Source organism: Tinamus guttatus, unplaced genomic scaffold (assembly GCF_059628265.1).
Source record: "Tinamus guttatus ecotype Peru unplaced genomic scaffold, ASM5962826v1 Tinamus_guttatus_pri_ptg000389l, whole genome shotgun sequence".
NCBI classification, from domain to species: domain Eukaryota; kingdom Metazoa; phylum Chordata; class Aves; order Tinamiformes; family Tinamidae; genus Tinamus; species Tinamus guttatus.
In genome coordinates this window covers 6338600-6361783 of record NW_028288923.1, presented here as the reverse complement: position 1 = coordinate 6361783, position 23184 = coordinate 6338600, and the positions used below count along the sequence as shown (strand labels likewise).

The following is a 23184-nucleotide window of genomic DNA, read 5'->3' as shown; positions in this document are numbered from 1 at the left end:
TATTTTTCTTTTCTCAATGTCAGGCAGTATACTCCAATTAAACATAGGAAAGGAAAAACTGGGACAGTGTAAGTCTTCTACTGCTGCGTATTGAACAGCCCTTAAGAAATGCGTAGAGGGGACCAAGAAAACTTGTGAAGTCTTTTTGAAATAATATTGCATTATATTTATGTTATGCTTGATTTCTAATGGTACACATAAGAAGAGGAGTACAATTGTGTTGATTCTCTTCCATCAGTAAGGAAATGCCTTTTCAAACTGCATGAAATTCTTGTAATAACATCATACCTGGTATGAAATTTAAGATTTCTTTCCTATTGTTATAACTTCTACTAATGATAATGTTCAATAAAATGCCATGAATATCCTAAATACATATTCATGCTGCGCTTGAAGTCTTTCACGTCATTGTTTTCTAAATTAAGCCATTACCATTGAGCTCAATACTGTTATTTTCTTAATCTTCGCTTCAGCAATTTGTACGTGTCAAATTGAACTGCTGTAAAATACCTATATAGAGCAATAGAAGCATTTGAGCTTAGCATTGTCTGTTTACCCAGCTCTCACTATCTCTTTTGATGGTTGATAACAATCATGCTGCTAGATATGTTTCTCACTGCATAATGCAGAATACGGGTCACTGTTGGTAAACCCATTCTAATCATGGCTTTTCAGAACATAAATCCATTAACCCGTAGTGATAACCCTGCTGCAAAGATTTGACACAAACAATGCTGCACTATAAATGATAGAGTTCAGGCCTGAGCTACGTTTGAAAGGGCTTTCTGAATAAAGTTAAAGGTATGCGGAGAAATTAATGAAATTTAAGATGAGTTGTCTGCAGTGCAGGCACAACTGCTTGCTGGAGTTTTTATTCAGAGCAAACTAGTTCCAAATTAACAGAATATTGCCCTAAAGTCTGCGTATGCTAACTTGAGCAATGCAGAGTATTTTTGCTTCTCTTTCCTGAAGATGTTAAGCAAATCCTTTTACAGGTTGCTTCAACAACACTCAGTCTCGAAGAACTGAGGAGCTGCTTCATCATCAAGAGCCACTGAGTAACTGTGCGTGACAGATTATGGTGGCAGCGGAGCTGACATTAGGATAACACAACATCATCACTTTGGATGAAATGTTCCGCAGCGAACGTCAACCAGCGGAGGTGAAAATCCGTTTCTCTCCTTGCTTGACTTCGTTTCTTGGAGTATCTTTTTCGTTTTAGCCTATAGCAGTTCTCCTTTTTTCTCCTCTCCCCACAATGCGATGTGGCTTCTTGGAAGCAGAGGAAATGGCTGCTTTTTTTTACCTTAATCAGATCTTCGACTGAAGAGTAGTTTTCCAGAATTACCTTCTTGGACTCTAATGTATATCTCTTGCTCTGCGGAGACACACTGAGAGCTATTGAGGTGTTAGATTGTGGTGTTTTTTTTTTTTTTTTTTTTTTTCGAACAAGTATCCTGACAACTACATCAATCCCCTCTTTTGATAGTGACTTTTTTATTGTCTACTGTCCTGCTTTTCTCTAACTCCCAACCTCAGAAAAACACTTGTTTTAATCTTAGTGGCATAACGCTTCATTCAGGGCGGTAATGCAGTAGAGTATTTCAAAATCATCATTTTCTTGTAACCAAGGGTTCCAGTGATTTGTCTTGTTACTAACTTTGGTGTTACCTTCTTGAAAGGACACCCCTCAGACAACCAGAAATAGTACATTCGGGTGGTATGGTGGATTTTGAGAATGAGAAGATTCACAGTCTAGTCTTTCCAGATGATTTTCTGAATCTACTGTCTGCAGCAGCTTTAGGCTGAATCACACGTGGAAACCACTTGTGAGATTTTTCTTTCTCTCTTTCTCATCAGAGAAGGGCCTTTAAAACATTCACTCATTCCTGATCAAAGATGAATCTATTCATACGAAGAGAATGGCCAAGGCCCCTGTCGACACTACTGAAGAAATTATATGACCATTTTGAACTTGAGTTGATGTAAAAGGTGTGAATTTTGCAGCATTTCAGATGAGCGAGAGAGAACTCAGTCTCTGTCTTCCAAAGAGATGCTCAGTTTATATGGCTAGAAGCATTTGCCATTGGGAGTAGAAATGCAGATCTGCAGGTACTGGTACAAGTAATACTAGAGAAATCTCATGTCACCCACTGATGGGTTTTCTGCAAAATCTGCTTTCTCATGGAGAAGCATGTGAGAATGTGTAAATATGATTGGAAAGAAGCTAAATCAGCATGACTGTGACACTGCTCCAGGGTGTCGGTGATTCCTTCCTTCGTACCTGTAACACTTCCTGCAGTCAAGGAACATAACTACTATAAGCACACCTAAGTTGGATCTTGCTTTTTAAATTGTACATTATATTGCTAATTTTTTTCACTCATGCTTTTGAAAATGTATTCAGTATTTCAGCATAGTTTCTGTTTCATGTAGGACTCTCTAAACTAATGACAGAAAATAACAAGCACTTTTAAAAAGAAAAAAATCTTTGTGCAATAAATCCCAGCTAGCAGAGTTGAAGAACCTGTTTATGGAAGTACCAAGAGGTAATTGGTCATTTGCCTGTAGAAGGCAACATTTCTGTATTATCTTTCTGTGTTTTCTGTCCGATTCTGCAGTCTTTATGTACATTAAGCAATGTTTTCCTAGATGACTAGATCCCGGGTGCGCTTAGCAGCTGTATGGAACCACTCATGTGAGACCTCATCAACATGAGAAAAGACTGAAGAATTTAGTGCCTAAAAGAAATCTATCTGGAAGTATTTTAATTGCTACATTACCATGACAGTCTACAACATTCATAATTCTAAAGGCTTGTTTGAAAAGGAAAGATAAGTGGCTTGGGCACTGTAGAAAAAGGACAGTCAATACATGTATCAGATAAACATTGTAGCTCTACCCTAATGAAGCTACTACAATTGCATGAGAGCCTGAGATAGATAGTTTTAATGTCAAAAAGCTTAAATCCTTTTGGTGTCTTTTGCCTTTCTGATTTCCCTAAGTGATCGTAAAGTTATAAACAGTCTTTCCAGGAGGTCTCTAAAAATCCTGTTAGGAGCTTTTTATTATAGCAGCAAATTCGTATTGAATTGGTATTCATTTTCACCATTACAGAATAATCAAATCTGTGCTGTTATTATTGTACTGTTGAAAAAGGAAATAATGGGGACATAATACAAAACTACTAATGCCATGAAACTCTCTTAAGATGTTGGTTTAGGAACACTATGACTGCCTCTTCCAGCTCATTTCAAGCAATGAAAACGGAGTAAGGAAAGGGGAGGCTTTTCGTTTGTGCAGATCTGTTATATGCATCCTCATTTGAGCCTTTTGATCATCCAAAGGATGGTTGCCCTTGCACATTTGTGCTTTTTGCCGGAAGGTGCATTGGCTTTGGCTTGGGTACATGTTGCTCCCCCTACAGTGCTGTGATTACTCTTTTTCAATCGTGACTAACATCTAAAGGTTCTCTTTCCAGTAGAAATGGCTCATGTAGTTTAAGTTCATCCAAGCTTTTTTTCTTTTTTTTCAAAAGGGAATAGAGCTTTTAGAGAACATTGCTAGAAAGCACAACAGTCCCGAAGGTTCAAAATGGACAGGGATGTGAGGAGGCAGGTCAAGTGACTGCCCAATGAAGATGAATGGGGAAAATTGCTGGTACAGGAGTCACGTGGTGAGTGCCTAGTCCAAGTTGTTGCGAGTGTGATGGAATCTCACAGCTTCATTTATCAGTGTCATATTTGGGCTAAAAGTGAGCAGTATTGTTCTCATTTCTTCCAGATGGATAGGTCAACTTTAGTATTTATTGCTCTTGTAGAACATTTGTTTGATGTATTCCCATTAGCTAGGCAATAATAGAAAAGCAGTGGAGAGAAACATAAAACAGTTCCTTTCCTGTTTAGCTGAAATATGTCATACACTAACGTGTAAATATTTTGAGGACTGTCATTTTTTTGTGTTCAATGACACAATCATATATATTAAAAAGTTTTATAAAAATAATGGAAACAGCAACATCAAGGAAATATTAACATATTTGTCTTTTGTTGGGTATTTTTTTTATTCTTTAACACTTTCATGAGTCTATGGTGCCTCTGAGGAATGTCTCTTATGTAGGGATGTTAACTTTCTATACCCTCTGCTGAGAAGTCCTGGTGACACTATTTGAAGGACTGATGTATGAGTACGAGCTGGATTACCAGAGCCTACCATTTCGGATTTCTTAAATGGAATACCAGGATGCTTCTTTCTGTCATATTTTCATCTTGCTTTATGCAGTTGCTCATTACTTTCACGGGAGAAGACCACTTCATTGGAACTGATGTTAACATTTTAAATAAGTAGAGGGATCTAACCATTGCAAAATGGTGGTTTAAAGGGAATAATGGTAACCCCTGGTGACTGTTTCTTACCTGATTTTTTCTCATTTATAAGAATGAGGTTCAAGGTGTGTGACATATTATTTCATACTGTAGAAGGCAACTTAGCTGTTTGTGAAGCAGGTGTTGTGTTAAGTGCAGTGCAAACATCCTAGCCATATGTTTCTATAATTTAAATTAATTTGGTACAGTCATACTGTTAATCTTTAGTGACTTGTTGATTGGCATTTTGCAGACATATTTCTGGAAGGCACCCAATACCATTTTCTGTAGCCTTTCTGGCAGTAGCAGAGAGTAACATTTCCACAAATTGGAATCTTGTACAGCTCTGGGAAGGGAGCCAAGATTTAAATTAGACAATAACCTCTGCTCTGTATATAGCTTCTATTCTTCAGCTGTAGGGAAAGTGATTTGTTTAATACAGTCAGCTCTGTAGCATATAATAGACTGATATATGAGTCACTCCTTGGCAATGTGTGTTTCTTAAATTTATATAGATTGAACAACTAGTTGGTAATGTACTTAGTTACAGTTGTGCAAACAATAACTATTAGCAGAACTGAGCAGACCTGGGAAAAACCGCATTTCATCGGGATTTGTTGCAAAGGACTCTGCAGCACTGCTGAGTTTCAGAACAATTCTTCTTTCAGGTGCAGGGGAAATGATTTCACAAATGTGGCCGCTGCTGCAGCGTTAGGAGAGCAGCAGTAAAACTTTGATAACATGGTTGGGTGTTTCTTATGCTCTGTGCATGAGCATGGGAGCATAATGTTCCTTAAAAATTAACTTGAGCATCAATCCATTTTGTAGCTACAGAATTTGGTTGCCGTTCTTTTTGTTTTGCCCTTGTATATTTTTTTCCTCCCATCGTGTTAAAATGTGTTGCTGACGATTGATAGCAGTGAATGTGAGGAATTCTTTTCTTTCCAAACAGCAAAGATCTCTTCTTAAAGGGGAGCTCTCTACACCAATTCAGTTCATGTTTATTTAAAAGCTTAAAATCATTAGACCAAATCTCACTTTTTGTCCAACAGAAAATTGATTTTGCTAACAAAAATGGTGTGGGTCTGAAAGGGAATATTCAGAAATATGCAAATAAGGAGAGATAGAAATCTGTTTGAGCAGCTGAACAAAGCAATCAAATATTTCCCATTGAAACTTTATTTAGCTTCACTGTGAATATTTCTGTACAAGATTATCAACTGCTGTTAGTAAAATACTTTTCTGTAGAGAAAAAGGGATTCTTTTTAAACACATCTATTTTAATACGCTACATTTTCTACCAGGTCTGCTATTTACAAAATAAAGCACAATGTAAATATTGAACAATATACAGATATATTTCCCAACAGTTTATAGTATGCTGCATATTCTGGATAACTTCCAAGCAGTAGTTAGTATAAATGATATGCCAATCAAAGTTATTTTTGCAAGTATAACCTGTTATAGCATGGACTCTTATCTAAAACGTCAGTTTGATGTAAGCCAGATCTCTCTTTTTAAACTTTTAACTCTTATGGGTATGACTTTCTTTGTCCTGAACTAATCCATAAGCTTATTGTTGGCACACAATAGCAAAGGATGATTTATGTACAGGTTGCATACATTTCAATCAGTGCTTCCATTATGTCATATGCATTTTACTTAGTCAGGAGAGAATTTTATATAGCCTAGCTGCCCTATTTTAGAAGAGTTAAGATTTGTTATATAATTCTCCTTTCCAACTCTTCCTTTCTTGGCCAGTTTTCTAATAATTCAGCTTTTATGTAAAAGCTGACATTTTCAAAAAAGCTCCTTGTACCCAGAAAGTTGGGCATTTTTATTGGTAAGTAAATGTGCAGCTTCCTAATGTGCCTGCTTTGTCAGTGTAAATAGCTTAAAGAATTCCTTCCTCAGTCTTTTATTTCTCATCCAGAGAAAAGATTTTTTTTTTTTAATTCCCCTCATCCTAATCATTTGAGGGTTTCATTTTGTGGTGTGATGTGACATCAAAAATAGTTGTATCTGCATAAGCAAAGGGATAGTGAATTATCCTGTGAACAGCAATGGGGTAAAGGAGAAGTTGACGTTATGCACAGTAAGTCATCTTCCCTTGAACCACATGGCTGCCAAAGCTGGTGGGGAAGTCTTTACTGTTGGGTCACCTGAGTGTGCTTCTGCTTTGTCTGTGCTCCTGCTGGCAGGTGAAACTGGCCTCTCCATATGTATTTTGAATGGAAGCAGTCGGTGCACTGTAAATCTCCATCTGTGTTGCTGGTAGTTGTTCTAAGTGTTGATGATGATGTTTTGGTGGTCCAGGAACTGAACTTAAGGTAGGCTAAGAGGATTGTGGGTTTCATTTCTATGGTGCTAGAGATCAAGTCACTTTGTAGATTGTATGTGAAATTGATGTTTTTTGGATCCTGATAATAAGCGAGTCCTGATAATAATCAAGATCCTGATAATAACCAGCTGCGGTGGCCTTGGCAAGCCAAGCACCCTTGTGCAGAGCTGCACGCGAGAGGGCTGCCAAGGAGGAGTGCACTGCAGAGGTGGTCACCAGGCCAGGAAGCGGAAGGCTTTCCCCAAATTATATTTGTGGGAGGAAAACGCAGGCAAGGGGAGCACAGCAGAAAGGGATTTGGCACTGGCACGCGCTGCTGGGCTTGCACAGCCTCGCCGGAGCATGGAGGGGAGCTCTCCGTTCAGCATTTAGCTGTTTGTGCAGCTCTCAGTGTCTCCATCTCTTCCTCCACGAGGAATGCAGTCGACACGCGTGCCCTTCTCATCTCCCATGCACATAGATAGGTAAACATTACTGCGTGGCAGAAATCTTTCCTGGATCACAGAGGCCGGCATACTTATATGTCAACATGAAAATTGATAGTCCTTTTATTGTTTTGTTTTTATTGTAGCTAGTTTAGGTGCAGATAATATTCCAGTTGCTAGAATATAGCACAGGATCACTGCCAACCTTTGAATTAAGCAGGAGAGCCTTATTCGCTCTGCAAATACCCCTCACCCTTTGTGTCCTATGCAAGATCCATTGCTGGTTTCTCCTCATCTTATTTTCCTGGGTGTTTTACAATAATATCACAAGCTTCTAAAGCATTTTTTTCCTTTCAGTGTGGAAAGCTTGATCATCCTTTGTTAGGTGCTAATCTCTCCTTAGTTTCTCTTCCCTTTTCTCCTACCTATTTCAATTCTTTCCTTATCTTGCTGATACAGTAATTTTTTACTAACCTGTTTTGTTAGGCATCACACTGCACTATGATGTTGTGTTTTGCTTTCTTTTTGCCCCTTCTCTGCCTGCGAGCACCCATCATTTGTGCACTGTTTTATAGCAATGTCGTAACACTCGCCTCAAAACCAAGATGTCTATCATACTTGAGAAGTCAGTTCTCCAGTGAAAAAAAAGTGTTTATTTATGTAGTTGTATGTGTGTGTGTGTATATATATATATAATACATATAATAAAAAATATATATTTTGTTTGGTAGTGAGAGAATTGCTAGAGCATCACAGCTATTCCTCTGTTTCCATCTTTTCCTTTGCATTGGCACCAACACGGTGCAGGGTCTTCTAAGTCAGGTTGCACAAGTGTTGGGAAGCTTTGAGATGGTCATCTCCATTTCAGAGACAGCAAAGGCCCCAACCTCATGGATTTCTTGCAATTTGCTCTTGTTACAACCTCCCAAAGCAGTTGTCAAGTTTCCTGCTGCTTTGCACAGTTTTGCATCCTTCTACTTGCCTGCCAGAGCTGTAAGTGGGATTAGCAGGTCTCAACTCTTATGCAACTCAGATATCAGGGAAACATAATCTGGCTTTGTCCAAAAAAAAAAAAAAAAAAAAAAAAAGCTTTGCTGAAGTTATGTGAGCAAAAATTTCCTGTAGCAATGAGATAGCTCTAGCCAAGGGAATTTCAAAAAAAGTGTATAGGACTCCTCTAAGAGCATTCCGAATTAATTTCTCACTTCTGCTATACCAAGATTCCAAATATCTGGAAAATTTTATTTTCTAGAAGTGAGAAGTAAATAGAAGGTTCAAAATATAAAATAAAAATGAGACAATTAAAAGCAGTTGCTAGCTAGTTTTGACACACTACTGCCTGCCAGAAACGTGTTGTTTTGGTGCAAAGCTTTTTTGTTTGTTTGCTTCTCGGAAGGGTCTCTGCATGAAAAATATTTGCTTTCTTGGAGATACCCAAAGAAATATTTCTGTAGAGCTCAGATCACCTTCATAACATTGGTCAATAATGAAAAATAGATTGTTACTTGAATATAAACTTGTGTCTATTCCCACTTGACCTCTCCTTTTTAACCTTGCTTGGAAGCAGTTGCTGTTTCTAGGAATCTTATACAGTTTCTTGGGCATTCAAAGAACAGGGATCATATAAATCTCCTGGGAAGTTACTGCTTGTTCATAGATATGGTACATAATAATGCAGAGTCAAATCTGATGATTTGAATTCAAGTAAGAAATAGACAACTTCTTGTACATCTTTAGTCTAACATGAGGCAGTGAATTGCCTTATTCCACTGAATTAATAGAGTATTTTCAGGGCATGAGTTATGAGTTGTGGAACAGCTCGTCAAAAACCACCCTACTATCTAGTGTCTCTTATACCTCAAGAAGCAAAACAAAACTGAAGAATTTGCATATATCAAAGTTCAAGCTGGCTTACATCAAGACAGGAAGGGTAGCACTTCACTGTTCAAGACAGCTTTTATTGCCCGTTTTTAGTCTTATATCTTAAAAAGCAGTATTCTTTCTGTGACAGCTGAAATAAGTTATATTACTCAAATGTCTGGTGTGCTTTTTTCATATGTACTTTAATAATAATGCCAGTTAGACGTTAGCATTTTGAAATACCAGTGCTGAACTCTACCTGAACGCTTCAGAGGGCTAGCTTGTGAATGGTGCATGTGTGAGGCTGTTGGTCAGGTTGCATTTGAAAAAAAAATTATAAGAGTAACCTGATTTTTCTTAACTGATATTAATTAGCTTAATATTTTTCAGTATTTTAACATTAGGGTACCATTCTTTTTTATTGGAAGTAAAGGTTTTAAATGAAACTTTAATCATTTCACTAGTCATAATTGGAATTTGCAGGGTCTTCATCTCCACAGAACCTCAGGGCTGTAGCCAATATTGGAAGTAATTTCTGTGCCCACCTATAAGAAGAAATACAGTGACCTAATTAAGTGGAAAAAATGCTAGACTGTATTAACGGATGAAAATGCAATTAAAGTAGGTTACCCACCTACAAAATAAAGTTTCCACAACCCCAAACATTGCCTTTAGGTTGTAATGAAACAGCGGGAAGCTAAAGATAGATAAATTAAGCCTGATTAGTCTCAGTGGCATAAATTAAGAGTACAAGCTAGCAGGAGGGATTATTCTACTCTTAAATTTAATTCTCCTTTACCATTATTGTAGAGCACTGCAGCCAGTTCAATTCTGTGTTTAAATAAAGTTGGTTGTTGCTGAAGACTCTCTGGAGGCCTCACTATTGTGGGATTTGTAATTATTCCCCCACTAAAAATGTCAGAGAAATCCTCCAGATTTAAGGTTGATGTAAGATAAAGGAACTGGACAAACGGATGTTTCCATCATGCACCTAGCAAGCTTGCAAGGGACCAAAGAAGCCGAGTGAAAAATTCCCTGTAGGCCACGCAGTGCCCAAGAGCCCCATTGGGTTGGGGGCACCAACCTGGGCTGAGGCGCTGGTGAGGACCCATTCCTGGCTGGTGCTCTTGGTGGTCCCAAACGTGGCCAGGCGATCAGGAGCCAAGCACTCTGCTGCTGTCGGTGTTGCTTTCTACAGCTGTGCATATAATGAAGTAGAATTAACACAGGCTTTAAAAATATCATTTTTCTCTTTGATTCCGATTAGTATTTCAAAAATGGAGAGTATTTAATCTCTGGAAAAAATCATAGGCACCGTGGTATCAACATGACTGAGAACGGAGATATTTAAGATTTCAGGCATGTACTGATTTTAGCCTGAAAGTGTCTTGACTAATCCTCCATTATGATTATTATAAAATGTCTACATCTGCTTCACCCTTTCTCTATCAATTTTGCATTTAAAACTTGATATAATTTGCTAGTGGAGTAGAGCTGAATCACAGTCTAGAGTGGAATTTACAATTTTCGCCAGTGAGTGAAATTCGATATAAGATTCCACGAAAAGCTACTTACAGACCAATTGCAGTATAATCACATCACTTTAAATTCGTGCGAGAAAATGTTACGGTAATCTTGAATATAGTGATATAAAACTATTTCTTGGGATTCTAAGAATAAAACACTGTCATTATGCTAAGAAATGCTTAGAGTAATGCTTAGACAGCTTACATAAATATGGGATGTAGCCGTGATTAACCCCATGATTGTATGAGCGTAATGGCCAGAGGAGGAAAGTGAAATGAGTATGTTCATGTGGCAGAAGCAATTCTATATCTGTGGTTTGTCCCCTGACACATCCAAAAAAAAAAAAAAAAAAAAGTAAAAATATCCTTTGTATCACTGAGAAAGAGACTGTAGGGGATAAAAGTGTGGTGGTATAGGGGTGTCTTTTAGTCCTGGTGAGTCGTGGGAGGAGTGGAGAGAGACTTGGACAAAGAAATTGTTTCTGCATTGAACAACATATTCCTTCCACAACGTGTATGTCTGCTGTGGTTTATCCCAGTAACAAATAGGCACTCGCATAATGATGAAAATAGCTCCAGAGCTCATCACTGGGAAAAAGTCTGGGTTAAAAAGCAAAGAAAAAACATGTTGTTCAAATATTAATGCATAAACAAACAAACAAAAAAAAAAAACACTCCTAACTAGAGTGGCCTCTCCTTGGCTTTGTAACTAAGTGTGTTTATTTTAACATTTGGTCTCTTCATGTGTTTTAAGCTTCAGGCTACAACAGGGTGTGATGATAGAGATTGCACATTATGGCTCTTTGAAGTAACATCTGTGGGTCTCGTGAAGCTGGGTTTTATGTGAAACTTGGTTGGTCTAAGGTTTATATTTGTATTAATCTTCTACAGAGGAGAAACAGTTTATGTATGCGTTTGCTGAGATACCCCCTGAATCAGTTCTCAGTTATACTGCCTTTGGAGCCCAGGTGGACAGAATGGAAAATGCATTTTTGTCTACAAAAAGCTGAAATGGTGAATTGAAGCTCTTTGAACATGTGTAAGCAAAACATTGGCTATGCTTGTCTTGGAGAGGGCTTTCAAGATAAAAACTAATTTTACAACACCTTAACTTTGTGTGAATATTAGGATCAAGAGTGTGCTTTGGACTACATTTAATATGTATCCATTGAAACATGGAATAAGTGTCATTGAAAATCTATCTTATATTGAATTGCCTTGACTGTCAATCAGCAAAATAATACTGTGTATATTCATACAAAGTTACTTCTTGCATATAAAAATTTTTATCGACTGTATCCTTCTTAAAGAGATGTGAAAATGTCTAACATGAGACCATTAAATATTCCTTTCATTACTGTTCCTAAAACTAGCACAGTATCATACTTGGCAAAATATCATTCAGTTACTGCTTTTGGCCATGGAATTCACTGAAGGAGTTCATATTAAAGAGTTTGGCTGGAATTAGAGAGATTAACTCAGTGTTTTTTATTATTATTGTCAAAGTTATTACTTGCTGGCTGAAAGCTTTTAAAGTAATTTCAAATATTTTCATTCTAATTGCTTTCCTAAAACTTTTAAATCTACAGTATTTGCAAACAGTGTGTCTGACAGCGATTTGAGGATATATGAATAAAATATAAAGATGTCTGTTTTCTTTAGGACATTGCTCAAGTATTTTATTCCACTGCGATTTCTTTTCTGGCTGTAAGCATAGAGAATGCATTAAAAAAAAAGTTAGTGCTGAAGACATTTAAGACTCAAATATAGGAATCTGAATGGTCCCACTGAATTAAAGGCTTTTAAGATTTTAAATATCAAAAGACTGTCAAATGTATGATTGTTCAGACACTTATGTACAGATTTAATAATTAATGAACCAGTAATGAGATTATTCATCTGTCTGAAATTCAGCATCGGGGATGTGACTGCAGCACTAGGGGCTGAGATCCACCTGCTTTAACATGCTGTGTCCTGTACGTTGTGGGCTAGTTGCTCGTCATGGACGTGCTCCTCAGCAAGTGCAGCTCTGTGGCGCAAGACCCGCTGCAGAAACCTCTTTTGGTGGCTGTGGGGCCTGTGTGGCTGCACAGCTCAGCAGAAGGCAGGAAACCTGTGGAATATCGTAGAGAAATTGTTGTGGAAGAAACTCATGGAATTAACCGCTGTGTGTAAGTTCTGCTAGCTGGACAGAGTGAGACCAACACTCCCCAGGTGGTTTTCTCACACGTGCACTATGATCTCCCAGTGGAGACTTGCAGGCAGAAGCTACTAGGGAAGGAACCAAGTCCAGGAGATATTGTCCCTTGAAAATAAGAGCAATATTGTAATGGATCTCAGAAAGCTAATTTCTGTCGTACTGTGCTATTATAATTACTTAGTATACATTTGCTGTGAGCATGTGAATTGAAAGGCTCAAGGGCCAACTTACCGCGTATAATACCTGCTAACTTGCAGTCTGGAGCATCAGCATCTTCTACAACACCTGTATCTTTGGATAACAAAGATACATTCTTTGTGTGTCTATGCACACAGCGTGTGTGTACGCGGAGCGCGTTGTCTGCTGCGTTATCCGCTCGCGGGCGGCTGCCTGCAGGCCGACCCGATGGACATCCCTTTAGCTGCAGCTGCTCCAGCTCTCCTGCTCCTCAAAACCCCGGAGCATCCCCCAGCCTCGGCCCCGGGGGCGGCTGGCTGCCTCTGCTCAATAATACTCCTTGCAGTTGGCAATGAGCGTTGTCTCTTCAAATACATCCTGCCAGAAAACCACCCGGATTTCTTTGGGAGTGTCTTAAGTAGTGTCAAAATCGAGGATGTGTGCTTTATCTGGGTTAAAATAACTTTTTTATTTATAAGGTTTTAAAATTCAGGTTTAGAAAGATGCTTCACTCATCTCTAAGAGTATAAATCTCTAACAACTTCATTGATATTATATCTGTGAACCAACTATGAAGATCTGCCTCATCATTTCTACTAGCAAAAATAAAATACTTGTATTTTATAAGATAATATGAATACCACCTACTGCTTCAGAAGTGTTGCAGCTGTCAGGAAGGACTTCCTGTCCCCGAAAGAGCACTCTGCTCCTGCTATGAACACATCACACTTAACAGTAAAGCCTCTACAGAGATTAGCTGGCTGCATAGATATAGAAGTGATTGGAGAATTCCAGTCTGTTACTTTACATTTATTAGGGAAATAAACTGTGTTTCATGATGAGAAAAAATAATACTTAGATGTTATTTTCTGTAGTGTTTAATGCCTCTGATGAGGACAGTGGGGTCTGTAGATAATGCTAGTTGATATTAAGGGAAAAAAAATCTCCTTTCCCTCTACTTTTGCTGCTAGAATAATTTTAGTGTATATTGTTTTGTTTGGCGTAATCAGGCTGAAGTAGCATTAGTCCAGCTTCTCATCTTTTAATTACAGACAGTTTATTGTCTATGCTGTCCCACTTTCTGCATGGTTCCCCACCAGCCAGCTAGACTTAGCAATCTCCATTAATTTAATTTGGCATTTCATTCAATCAGACAGGCTGTGAACATGATGATTTTTTTTTTTTGAATAACACAATGCTTATTCTTAATTGATGTCCTTATCAGACATTGTATTTGCCAGAGCTGTAATTATTGGTCAGGCAGCAAAATCAAATCTGCCCAAATGCAGTGAAGATGTTCTCCAGTGAAATTATTAAGATACAGTACTTAGACCTGCAAAGTAATTTAGTTTTGGTCTGTAATTACATCTTTTGGGATTGTTATCTTGCTTTTTACTCATAAGGATAGTATAACCTCTGAGGAATTAATTTGCCAAATACGAAGATAGAGCTGAGATCCTTGCCATAATATATATTTGTGCCAGTATATATTACTCTGTATAAAAGTATGAGCATGTTCATACCATAAAAGAATGATTTTTATTAATGGACATATTTTAAAAATATGGCTTGTAATTTTACTGCAGAAGTACTGGAAATTTAATCTTTTGAGGCTGCCACTTTCCATAAGAAATATATTGACATTGCAAATGATAAATTTGGATGTATAACTATCTAAAATATGAATGCAAGAAGATATCTGCATAGTACTTTGACAGAAACTAGTTTAGTACCAGTTCAGGTCATAGTTCTTCATGAAGCCAGCGTGAATTTAGTGTAAATACACTATCCTGAGAAACTTTGAAATGAGTATTCTGACTTGCCAATAACAATTAATTATTGAAGGGCTATCAGTGATTGTTAAACTTGAACTCTGTTTCCCAGTAAGGGCTGGGATAAAGCTTTTCAAATAAAATCATTCTGTAATCTTTTCTAGTAAATCTTTTATTTATTCCCTAGTTTATGAAATGTAATCTTTTAGTGCAGAATTATTCGCTTTCTTTTTAAGCCAAATATCTTTCCTGCATCCTGGTATGTTCTGAGATGATAAAATGTGTTTCAGTCCCATTACAGAATATTTTGTTTGAAATTTTCTTTCTGTAACCCATATTCACATTCCAGGGCTCTGGTTTTTATTCCTTGCAGCAACAATAAGTCTTCCCATGGTATTGATTTCCTTGTTGTTGCATTTTTAAATTAACCAGGAGGAAGAATTATATAAAAAGTCTAATGGGTTTGCCTGATTAATTTGACTGTTGAGCACAAAAATACTATGATTATAAAAATACAACTTTGTTCTTTGGAGATAAATAAGTGGGTGCCTGTACTTTCAATTTTAAGTTACTTATTCATCTCCATATTTGCACTTTTGGGGTACGGAATAGTGGGTGTGAGCGCTAATGTTTTGAAGTTAATTTAGGTTTGGCTGATTTAAGGCAGAAATGTGCAAAAGTTGTAATGACGTCTAATGACTAAACATTGCAAGTAATTAATTTCTCCATTAAAATCAGTCAATAGCAAAATTTCCACTAATGTTTTTTAAGTCCAGAATGTGATTCTGTGTATCTATAACAGTTTCAAAGTTCTTCCTTTCAGTCATGGCCTATGATGACTCAGATTTGCAGACACCAGAGTGTTTCTACAGTGTAAACTTCTATTGCAGAGGCTTTTGACTCATCACAGTTCAAAAGAAGCACCAAGCCAACAGCCTTTATTTAACCTTCTGAGATTACTGAAGATTTTTTGGGGGCAGGAATTTGAACTCTGTGAACATTTAATCACTGATCTGCATTCCCAGTTCCTAAGGGTTTTTTTTTTTTTTTTTTTTTTTTAAATGAAGCTCACCATGTAAGACTTCTATCTTAGAACACCAGCTTCTTGCTTCATGTGAATTCATTAGCCTTAGGGCTTTCAGGACCAAAAAAAAAAAAAAAAAAAAGCTTAAGTAAATGCAGAAGACAGCACGGTGCTGTGATGATTCAAAGCAGCAAATCTCATGACTTGTAGATTGGTATCTTAAGATTTGGCTCATGATAGTTGTTTTTTGAAAGCATGTGGTTAGTAAAAATGGGGCCCTTGTAAAACCCATAAAGCCTGGGCACGCTCAACTTGCTGATTTGGTCTTGGCTAGGGCACAGGCTGGGGAAAGACGAGAGGACGTGAATTTTCTCTTAGTGTTACATATATGCACCTTTCCGATAAAAGGTGAATGAAGCTAGATGTTGGGCTTCAGTTTTGATGGTTGAAGCTAGGAGAAGAGCTTCAATAAGCTATTTTAGAAATAATCAGTTTTCTTGAGACCGTCAACTGGGCATTGGTAAGGAGACATTCAGTCAAACTCATAGCAGCCTTCAGGTCCATTTTTGCAGATTTCAGTAGAGCCAAGTTGAAATCTAACTGCCCTTCTACCGTAAAGGGCAGGGGACTAAACTGCCATAGTTTTAATGGTGTGATTTTCATGTGGAATGAAAGCTGCAGTTCACAGAAAAATTCAGAAAAGTTTTCATTTGCTTGCAATCAATTTCCATAACATCAGCATGTTGGTGTAGTCTTTCTTTTGTGGCACTACTCCAATCTCGTTTATCAAAACTTAGAATGCTGTGCTGAATTTCTAAAATTAAGGAAAACAAATAGTGGGTTGTAAGACTGCTGTGCCTCTTATTTGGATGCCATCACAGATATTGCTTGAAAATGCAGGATTTATGACTATTTTGGTAAAAATGGGCTTATGATGTGTATTGCCAAAGGAGGCTGAACAGGTTTTATTCCCTGTAGCGATAAGAGTTAGAGTGCTTAGAGACCCTGAGCTGCAAAGGTTTGTGAAAAACAGTACTAATTACTATGGCTAAGTAGCTCGCAAGGTGTTTTGAGACAAGCAGATAGTTGGGCTAGATGCTGCCTCTCAATCATCTTGTGTCCCACTGAAGTGCAGCAGGTGGGATACCCCAAAGAACACCTCAGCAGGGTGAAGTGCCACATGCGGCCTTTAATTTGGCTGCCTCTTGCCAAGGGCAGGAATGTTCAGGGCTGTTTCTGAGGGGTCTGGGCAGGTGACGCTTCAGAAGATTGTTGACTGCAACAAGAGTCATTTCACCAAAAAAAAATCTTTCCAAAATTATTTTACTAAAATAGACAAGAACCCCTTGTTCTATTTAGAGTGATTTATAACTGTTCCCAGCTGATCACAAAGTGTTTCTAAATTAAAAGCCATTAATTATAGCCTTATATAGATACAAAGATATGCAAGAAGTGCTTTGTAATTCCAGCTCTGCACTTCAGGTGAGAGCTTTTTAAATTACTTGGACCATTGGAACCACCTGCTTGACTAAATGCTGAGGGCCCTGTGTTTCAGTACTCATCAGTGCATTGCAGTGTTAACATTGTTACTGATTTTTCTCATTTCTCCAGGGCAAATACTAATTAATGGATACAATTCACAGCTGATTAGCTGTAGTTTCTTCAGTAATTACATTCGCAGACTAACTGTTCAGAAGAGGATTTCTAACCCAGTTCTTATTTCACTCTAAGCTTAATTTGTTTTCTGAATTGTTTAGGTCCTTAAGATAATAACCATTTTATTTTCTTTCATTGTTCTAGGTACCATTGGATAATAAGGAAGTTTAATCTTAAAAATGCTCACTGATAATTGTCGTGTGCCTTAAGTGGATCCTTAATTCAGAGAGGAAAAATAAAGAGTTTTAGCTATGATCCATACTAACAAAAGCTTAACTATGCAGGTTCTGATATCAGTGCCTGATTCATATACAACAAATTCTTAAATATTGAAACTTCAAAACAGAGTGAATGTAAGGACATATAGCTGTAACTTTTTGCTTTATTTTTCTTCATTTTCCTTCCTCACTCTTAATATTAAGTGGAAAATTGTCATTTTCTCTATTGTTTTACTTTAATAAAGAACAAAGGAAGAAGAACACTTTGCATTTGAATCAGCAGTGCCTGTAGTAGGAGAACATATGTAGATCCAACCAACATAAAAAAATCCCATCAGATACGTTCCCATTTTGAGATGCTATAGCTCCTGGGAAGTTAAGCTCATTAAAACAAGCTAAGTTTGTTCCCAAATATTTACTCAGCAAGAGCCACCTTTGCCTGTTGGACCTATTAGCACTTGAGTATAATTTGAAAAACTGACGCTGGGAGAAGTTACTGTATTAAAAAGTTATTCTAGGAAAGAAAAGCTTCTTTGCAGCCATTTGAATTTTTTTTTTTTTTCCCATGTAAATACGTCTTAGTTCCTCTCTGACGTGCACGGAAGTCTATCCTGTTGATCTCACTGGTGAGCTTAAGCACTAAGTCCTTGTGCCAAAAATACATGTGCACACATGCATGCACACAAAGCCGTGTTTGCCAAAAAATAACTTGTCTGTGCATTTTTCTTTAATTTAAAAGACTGGGCAACTTTTGGGCATTAAAAATGGGTGATGTTCCTTGAGTATTTGTCTAACCGAGTAAGGATGACAGAGTTTAAGTAGCTACAAGGCTACATATTTTGTTAGGCTCCTAATGCTTAGCTCATGTTGCATGTTGAAATTCTGAGTATGCGAATAGAGTTTTATACTTGAGGAATCCAAGTCCGGTTGCTCCAAGAGGTGGCTGTCTAGTCCACTTCTCCTTGCTCTGCATGGGTGTCATCGGTTTTGGCTGTTTGGCCAGCCTGGCCTCTCAGCCAGTTTCCTCACCATGTGCACAACGTGCCAGTTACTCGTGTCCATCTGTTTTTTTTTTTTTTTTTTTTCCCAAAGAAGATATCACAGGATGTCAGGAATACATCCTGGGAGGAAATGTCTCCCTTGCCCCCAGCTCAATTCACCTCCCCAGCACTAGGTGCCTTTGAGTGTGGAAATGTCTCAGACCTCCACTCTCCCCATCAGCACCCCAGGGCAGTGGTGGCCATATGAGGGATCCTGCCAGAGCAGCCCCTTTCCTGAAAGCCCCCAGATCCATTTCTCAAGATCAGACATGAGCCAAACAGAGTAAAAGAGGAAGAAGAGAGAACTATATAAGGAAGGATGGAAAACAAACAGTCTCTGTCATCTCTGTAGTTACCTGTTGTCATACACCTGTGGCAGAGGTTAGCCTGCTGCTAGGGTTTGCCACTTATATTTATTAATGTATTGACAAAGAGAAAAAAAATCTTTTTTTTTTTTTTTTTTCCTAAAGACCTGGCCAGATAAAGCCTTCCTTAGAAATTGTGAGTTGCAGAACTCAAAAATAGAGACTTAAGGTAAGGATATTCAGTGTGACTTCAGCAGGAGGGAAGTGATGGGCATTGTAAAGACAGCACAGAAACTTTTCTCTATTCTGTTGCTTTCATTTTGCTTCACAATATGCTGTGCCTGATCATATATTAGAAACGTGGAAAAGTGCAAGTTGGTGGTTTAGTGTTTACATGGCAGCTTGTGTCGTGCATGGTATTGATTCTTTGAAGTAAGGACTGTAGAGTACCTGTGTCCTCTGAGAAAATGAGCAGAAATACCTCCCAGACTGCCAGCTTTTTTGCTAATGCCATTTAAGGGAATAAGGCAAACTAAGGGCCACTTAGCCAAATGCTGATCATCTCTTCTTTACTGTGCTCACTCCCTAAAAGAAAAGCATTTACCTTTAGCAATCAATGGTCACAATGGGGTGCTTGGAGGCATCTTTGACCATCCATATACAAGAGCCCATGAGTTGCATCTCAGTGGAGCGGTCACTCAGCCTGCTCCCCCCTCACACCTCTAAGATCTCAGCAGTCTCAGTTTCTTGGATTTGTAAAACCCTCAGTGAAAGCTTCTGGCCTTAATGTTCCCAGGGGTTGTGGGAGCTCAGCTGGAAGGAAGGATGGGCAAAGGGGAGTTGTTTAGCTTTTTATTATTGTGTTGAGATTGGGATTTAAAGGAAATGCTGTAGACTCTCTGCCTTCCCCTCTTGACCTTCATCTCTTTAAAACCAGCTCCACTCTGAATAATGTTACAATAGGTTTTCTAGCTACAGCCATCCTCAAGATCAGGATCATCTGTAGAAATACAATAATGTCTGTTTGGAAAGATGCCAAAGAGTGAAAATGCCCTTTCTGGAGGGCAGTATTTCTCCAAGGGACACTTAATTTCCAGAGTTTGCTCCATAGCCAGGGAAGGCTGAAGAGCTGTGCTCAGAAGTCTTCCACCTGCAGCCTGTGTCCTTTGGTCTGTGTGGTAACAACAATAATGCTAAAATTCAGTTTGGTTCTAATTTCAGAACAACATCAGCAAATTTACATCTCACCTGTTTTTCAGAAGTAGTCCTTTTCTATAGTAGTGATGGGGTAAAGAAAGGTTTGTCATGGCATGCATTAAAATTCTTTTTTTCTTTTTCCTCCAGTTTGGAAACAATAACAACTACATGAACATGGCAGAGGCAAATAATGCATTTCTTGGCGCAAATGAGGTAGATGGTTTTTCTTTTTATCTGTGTTCATATTCTGCTGTTTGCTTTGATAATTTAACAGACTTTGAATGGCTGAAGAGTGAAGTGCTGAATTTGTGTGTGTTTTATGGAGCACAAAATAAAGACTTTAATGAGAAAGAAAATAACCTGACAGCTCTCCATTACTAGTCAATTTAGCTGCCCATAAGGCTGTTACTTACATAGCATGTCAATAGAAACAAATCTGCTTTATGTATGAAAAAAAATATAAGCAGAAGGAAACAAAAGGCACAGTAGGTGTATGTTTGGAAGGCAAGCTTAGTAATATGCCTTATTAGCTAATGTGCTAATTCCAGCCAAGGATGCAAAATTTTTGTTTGGATTCTTAATGCTCATCTAAATTAGAAAAACAAAACCCACTTTGTTGCCTGGCATACGTGTGCTGGGTGAAAAGGGGTCAAACTTCCAGCAAGGATGCAGAGCAAGGCCCTGCGTCAGCGCTGCGGGTCGAGCTGGCCATTTGGTCACTGGCTTTGAGAAGGAGCTACATCAAGGTAGACGGTGCATCACCTGCCATGTTCCTATATTTGCTCTTCTGGTGGCACCTCGTTGCAGCAGGACGCAGCTCCAGGCAGAAGCCCCGTTGGCCCATGCTGAAGAGAGAGCAGCTCTGCTCCCTCGGGCCGCGCGGGGCAGGATGGCCCTGGCAGCAGCAGGCAGAGCTAAGCACACGCGTGGGGTAAATGCCAGAAATGATCTTTCAAACATAAGGAGTAGTTAGAAAAATGGGCAGCCTTGCCTTTGCCTTGTACGCTTTTAAAAAGGTTATCTGGGAGAAAATAAGTAAAAAGGTGTAACGGTAAATGCGAACATTAGAATTAAGAGTAGTATTTTATGAATCATTTATACAATGGTCACCATCTCTTCCTCCCCAGCAAGACTGCTTAGATAAGGGAATATTGTTTGGCACTGGCTCCAGTGTTATTTGTGATAATGAACACAAACCCCATCTGTAATGACAACATGATGTTTCTTTCTGTTGAATTTCTTTCCTACATTTGAATCAAACATTGATGAAAGCTCTGCTGCCAGCAGCTGTTCAGAGACAATTTAATTCCAGCTGTGATAATTCACCGTGTCAGACATTGGCTGTTATATGTTGATACAACAGTTCTCCAGATTTGCATTTTTATCAAAAGGAACAAATGTTTTGAACATTTCAGTACAGATGGCATTTAACCATGCACACAGTTTTTTTTAAGCATGTAAAATATAAATATTTGAAGAGTTAATAACTTCAAAAATACGATTGGTAAGATAAATCCCACAAATGTTACAGCATCTTGGTCATCACAGCACCTCTCTGCAATCCCAAATTGCATACTATTCAGATCTTTTTTACAGTCTGAATAGCCCAGTGATTTGGATTTAAGACTACTTCACTGAGTGGCTTTTTCTCTTCTTAAATTACATCTATTTCATCTTCATTCTTAGGGTCTTTATATGTTTTTTTAAAAAAGATATATACATACATGGAGAAGTTATATTGCGAGAATTAAATTCACATTTACAAAATGCTAAGGTATTCATCAATGTACTCTTTTTTTCTAGTAAGCCGTAACTATTAAGATTAATGCAGCTTTGAAGTAAAATATTGTATTATTGTATAGCTGTGTTACATATTTATACAGCTGTGTCTGATTTATCATGTTAGATGGGGAAGGAAGGTTCAATTCTTATAATTACTACTATCTCATGAATATGACATGTAAAGAGATGTTCAGAGGTACTATAATAATACTGATCTCACTGAACACCTTTGCTTGAACAAGGAATAAAAATATGATTAAGTGTTAGTGCGTGCATTAAAGCATGAATTTAACATGCAATTACTGCATTACAATATATTTAATTATAGTGTTTTTACATTAACATGAATGTAGCTTTTTCACTATGATTGTGGACGTAAGCACGGCTGAGCTGGAAGTCCATTTTATTCCTGTAAATAATGCCTTAATGGTATAATCCTAGTAAATCTTCAGGCTAAGAAGCCACATATTTGCTTTGTTTTTGGTCTCTGTGTCATGATTACCATGACCCATTTTAAAGCACCTTAAATATTTATTGAAATAATATTTCAAGTGTTAATTACAGTGGTAATGAAAACAGCCAAATGCCACATATCAAGAATGAGTGTTTATCCGTATTGTTAATGTGATATGTTAGATTTCATTAAGCAGTAATGGGGTAGCAAATGAGTCACAAATTACAGTTGCATCTGTTACTAGACCACATTAGTGCCAAAATAACTGCAAATGCAGCCATGATGTTCATTAGCCAACCACTTCTCCTGGCCAATCCGTCCTTTGTGTTGGTAAACTCAGGGCTCCCTGGAAAGGAAAATTCCCCCCTTGGTCATGGAGCCATGGACACCCTGTGTCCACAGATTGCGGCCCAGCCTTCCCGCTCAGGCCGGAGTTGCAGGACATGCTGCCGAGCTCCATTGGGAGACTCTCTGCTGCCTTTTCCCATGTCGCAGCCTGGGACCTCATCACTTCTGGTGTGAGCCCAGTAATGACAGCTGACAGGTTCGATATGCAGGCAAAGGTTTTCCTCATGTTTCCGTTTCCATCTTCTCTCAAGCGGTTATTAATTTATATCATCATTAACAGCTTGAAGGATGACAATTTACGACAACTAATGAGATCTTTCGCTGAACATACCATTTTTAAATTAACTGGCATTAAGTCACTCTTTCAAACAATGTAAATAATCCATAAAACAATCCCTCCCTGCAACCACAATTTCTCAACTAACACAAACAAACCAACCCCCTTGCACGTCCAAAACGAGACAACGTGCCTCTTTTAGGATTGCCAACTGCCCC

At 38.2% G+C, this 23184-nt stretch overlaps 1 protein-coding gene across 3 annotated transcripts in view; it reads left to right on the top strand.

Moving 5' to 3' along the window:
* Positions 1-23184, top strand: part of TOX3 (TOX high mobility group box family member 3) — a 64157-nt gene that overhangs the window by 21692 nt on the left and 19281 nt on the right. For 2 of the 3 annotated variants that reach the window (XM_088530878.1, XM_088530877.1), the window contains exon 2: positions 20253-20318. The exons of the other annotated variant lie outside the window; for it this stretch is intronic. In XM_088530878.1, coding sequence (XP_088387004.1) covers positions 20253-20318 — 66 coding nt within the window. The remainder of the gene's footprint in view (positions 1-20252; positions 20319-23184) is intronic. 3 annotated transcript variants of the gene reach the window in all.